The 3458-nt window shown below is 30.7% G+C and overlaps 1 protein-coding gene across 1 annotated transcript; it reads left to right on the forward strand.

Annotated features, from left to right (window-relative positions):
- The first annotated feature begins 596 nt into the window (after nucleotides 1-596).
- Nucleotides 597-3258, forward strand: LOC145012628 (uncharacterized). The gene is made up of 10 exons (XM_078971425.1): nucleotides 597-1099; nucleotides 1354-1421; nucleotides 1553-1623; nucleotides 1725-1937; nucleotides 2003-2166; nucleotides 2250-2305; nucleotides 2433-2485; nucleotides 2566-2689; nucleotides 2771-2868; nucleotides 2968-3258. The coding sequence occupies exons 1-10, from the start codon at nucleotides 798-800 to the stop codon at nucleotides 3037-3039; spliced, it is 1221 nt and encodes a 406-aa protein (XP_078827551.1). The 5' UTR covers nucleotides 597-797; the 3' UTR covers nucleotides 3040-3258.
- The last annotated feature ends 200 nt before the right edge of the window (nucleotides 3259-3458 follow it).

Genomic DNA, 3458 nt, shown 5'->3' on the forward strand with positions numbered 1-3458 from the left:
AACTTTAGATTTTTTTAAATATCATTTGGATAAAATAATATCCGAATTAATAATATACAAATAATAATTTTTTATTATAATCTTGCAATACAATATTTTATAAATTTTTTATATAAAGATAATGTAATTAAATATGTAAAAAAAAACTAATAAGTTGAAAAATGTTTGTTAATAATATATATAAGTTAAAAAAGAGAATATATACTAGAGAATGTATTTCTTGTGTAGAAAATATTGTAAAAATGTTTGTTAGTTGAAGATGAAATAGTATTCATATTTGATGATAAAAAAAATAATAATAATACATGCCATTGAAAATGGTCTTAAAAATATTTAAAATAGGTTGTTGGTCAAATTTGATCTTAACTTTGAATTTATTAATAATTGTGTAAAAAAAGAAAATAATAAAACATATAATATTGAAAAAATTGGTAACCCTAACATGTTTATATGTTTATTTGTTATGGAAAAGTCATTGGAAACCAAATATTACAACCAACCAACCCAACCAATTATGTATATATTTGTTATTTTTACGAAAAAAAACCAAAAGAAATACCGCATTGTTGATTGTTGCATGAGTTGAACCAAATCCAACGCCGGTTCACTTAAACCGTATCCTCGAAAGAAAAGAACCTCCACCACATACCGGCTCGGGTCACCGTCATAAGCTCCTCAATGGCCAATGCAACAGTCTGTCGGAGCCTTTTTGGGTCCGAATGAATAATCTTTACTTTACTCTCAATCAACTACCCCATCCCCATGATCTCAACTCTTTGATTTAATACGCATGTTTCATGTTTGTCATCCCTACAAAACCCCAATTTTTACCCCTGAATTGCAATTGCTTCAATCCAGGGTTTCAATCACCGCATCCCAAGTTATTGTCCGTACCAACTACTAGTCCAGAAATGGACTTGATTCCCAAATTGGGGAAATTGTTTTTTGTTAGCCAGCAGATTAAGAACAATCAGGCGGTGGAAGTAATCGAATCCGATAATAATGCTGTTAGCTGTAAAGATGGTTTCGATGCCGTGTCCTCTGGAACAAAAGTTCAACCTGATCACCTTGTAATCATGGTTAATGGAATCATTGGCAGGTGATTTGCTCATAATCTTTCCCTCCTTTCATGCTTTCAATCAAAACAACATATTATATATATACGTATTGTAATCGTCCACAACCAATCTGCCTATTTGATCCTGACACGTAATATCCGAATTTTAATTTCCTTCATCCCTGATCACTCATCAATAGCAATGATACAAACAACAGATTCGCTACGATTTGATTGATTGCTTCATACGATTTGAATCTCTAAAAGATCTTCATTAACTTCCACCTTATGTTCAGTGCTACAGATTGGGGATACGCCGCTAAGCAATTTGTCAAGAGACTTCCCGATAAAGTTGTTGTTCACTGTGAGTGTCTCTCCAATCTCCAATCTCCAATCTCCAATCTCCATTTCTCGTTCATCCAACAGATAATAAAATCAAGAACATACTGTATAGAAACCTTTTCTTATTGTTCATTAGTATATAATGTTGAGCAGGCAGCGAGTGCAATTCATCCACCTTGACTTTTGATGGAGTTGACCGAATGGGTGAAAGGTTAGCAGAAGAGGTATCTATCTTCTATAATCTATATTTCTCATCTTTCTCTTAACTGAAATTATCTTTAAAAAAAGAAAAAAAAAAATTATCAAGATCTTGTTTTCTGTATAGGTAGTTGCAGTGACTAAAAGGTGGCCGGAGGTGTCAAAGATCTCATTTGTAGCACATTCATTAGGTGGATTAGTTGCAAGATATGCAATCGGAAAACTTTATGAGAAGTCCAAATGCCATGAACAGATTTATGAAGATAGAATTGCAGGTTTGCAACCAGTTAATTTCATAACAGTTGCAACTCCACATCTTGGTTCTAGAGGACACAAACAGGTAATTATAATATAAGTTTGTTTTGATTAAAGTGAAAAGGGTCTTATTTGTAATTTCATACACAGCTTCCATTACTTTGTGGTGTTCCTTTTCTTGAAAGAAGTGCATCACAAACTGCACATTGGATAGCTGGAAGATCAGGGAAGCATCTTTTTCTCACTGATAATGATGATGGAGAACTTCCACTTCTTCTTCAAATGGTTAATGACACTAAAGACATTAAGTTCATGTTAGTATTTTATTTTTTTTTAATCAAAATTCTTTTTGAGAGATTATATTTTTTAATGATTTTCACGTTTATATATTTTGCAGCTCTGCTTTAGGATCTTTCAAGAGACGTGTAGCGTATGCTAATGCAAATTATGATCGTATCCTTTTTTAGAGTTTCATGATTTTAATTTAAATAATAATTTTGGGTTCTTAAAGTAATTAGAAAACGATTATTATCTTTTATGAATTTGATTTTCCATGTTTGACCTTCATTGACTTTTTAAGACATGGTTGGATGGGGAACGTCATCTATTCGTCGCCAACATGAACTTCCGAATGTCAGTTTCTTTTCTTACTGAGTTTTTATAAAAAATAATAAAAAAAAAAATGAATAATTTTTTTTTTAATCTTTTTCTAGTCGAATCTTCTTTTGGAAGATGAGAAGTATCCACATATTGTTTATGTGGAGCAAGATCAACAAGAAGGTGGAGAAACAGTTCAAAAGGAGACATCTTCTGCAGTTTCACCTGAAAACTTTGAAGGTATATAAAAATAATATTAAATTTTTTGAACAAAAAAAAAAAAAAATCATATTTTCATTTTTTTTTTTTAAATATATCCAGAGGAGATGATCAGAGGTCTTACTCAAAAACCTTGGGAACGTGTCGATGTTAGCTTCCAAAACAGTACACAAAGATATGTTGCACATAGCACTATTCAGGCAAGTTTATTTATTTATTTATTAAATTTATTTAAAAAATAAAAATAAAAAAGATTGTTACTTTGTTAGATGCTGATGTTGTGGATTTATTAAAATCAGGTGAAGACGTATTGGTTAAATTCTGATGGAGCGGATGTGGTGCTCCATATGATAGATAATTTCATTGTTTAAAAATATGCTTGAAAGGGTATTTTCGGGATTTTGTTATTTTTTTTTGTGTTGCACACCCTGAACATTTATCAAGTTGTATATATTATGCAATCCTTGAATTTGGGGATGTTGCTGCATTCTTTATCTCTCATGCATATTCATTTTGTTTATAAATTGGATGTTTATTTTTGTACTAAGTTACATTTATTTTGATTAATTAAAATAATTTTGTTCTTTCAAGTTTTGAATTATTATATGTGGAAAACATTCTCTATGATTAAAAATCCAACGTCAGGAAATGAAATTACAGGAAGATTTAAAGCAAAACATATTTATGGAGGACCAAATCTGTAATTTCTGTATTTATGGAGGACCAAAAGCTGTAATTTCTGTATTTATGGAGGACTAAACTTGTAATTTGTATGAAAGCAAAAACTATT

This window comes from Lactuca saligna, chromosome 8 (genome assembly GCF_052625555.1).
Source record: "Lactuca saligna cultivar CGN05327 chromosome 8, ASM5262555v1, whole genome shotgun sequence".
Classification (NCBI taxonomy): Eukaryota; Viridiplantae; Streptophyta; class Magnoliopsida; order Asterales; family Asteraceae; genus Lactuca; species Lactuca saligna.

What these genes read in the sequence shown, in the direction of transcription:
- LOC145012628 (XM_078971425.1), top strand. Translation starts at nt 798, where the DNA reads ATGTTTGTCATCCCTACAAAACCCCAATTTTTACCCCTGAATTGCAAT. An exon ending in CGATAAAGTTGTTGTTCACT is followed by an intron (nt 1,422 to 1,552) that starts GTGAGTGTCTCT and finishes AATGTTGAGCAG; the next exon opens with GCAGCGAGTGCAATTCATCC. An exon ending in TTCACCTGAAAACTTTGAAG is followed by an intron (nt 2,690 to 2,770) that starts GTATATAAAAAT and finishes AAATATATCCAG; the next exon opens with AGGAGATGATCAGAGGTCTT.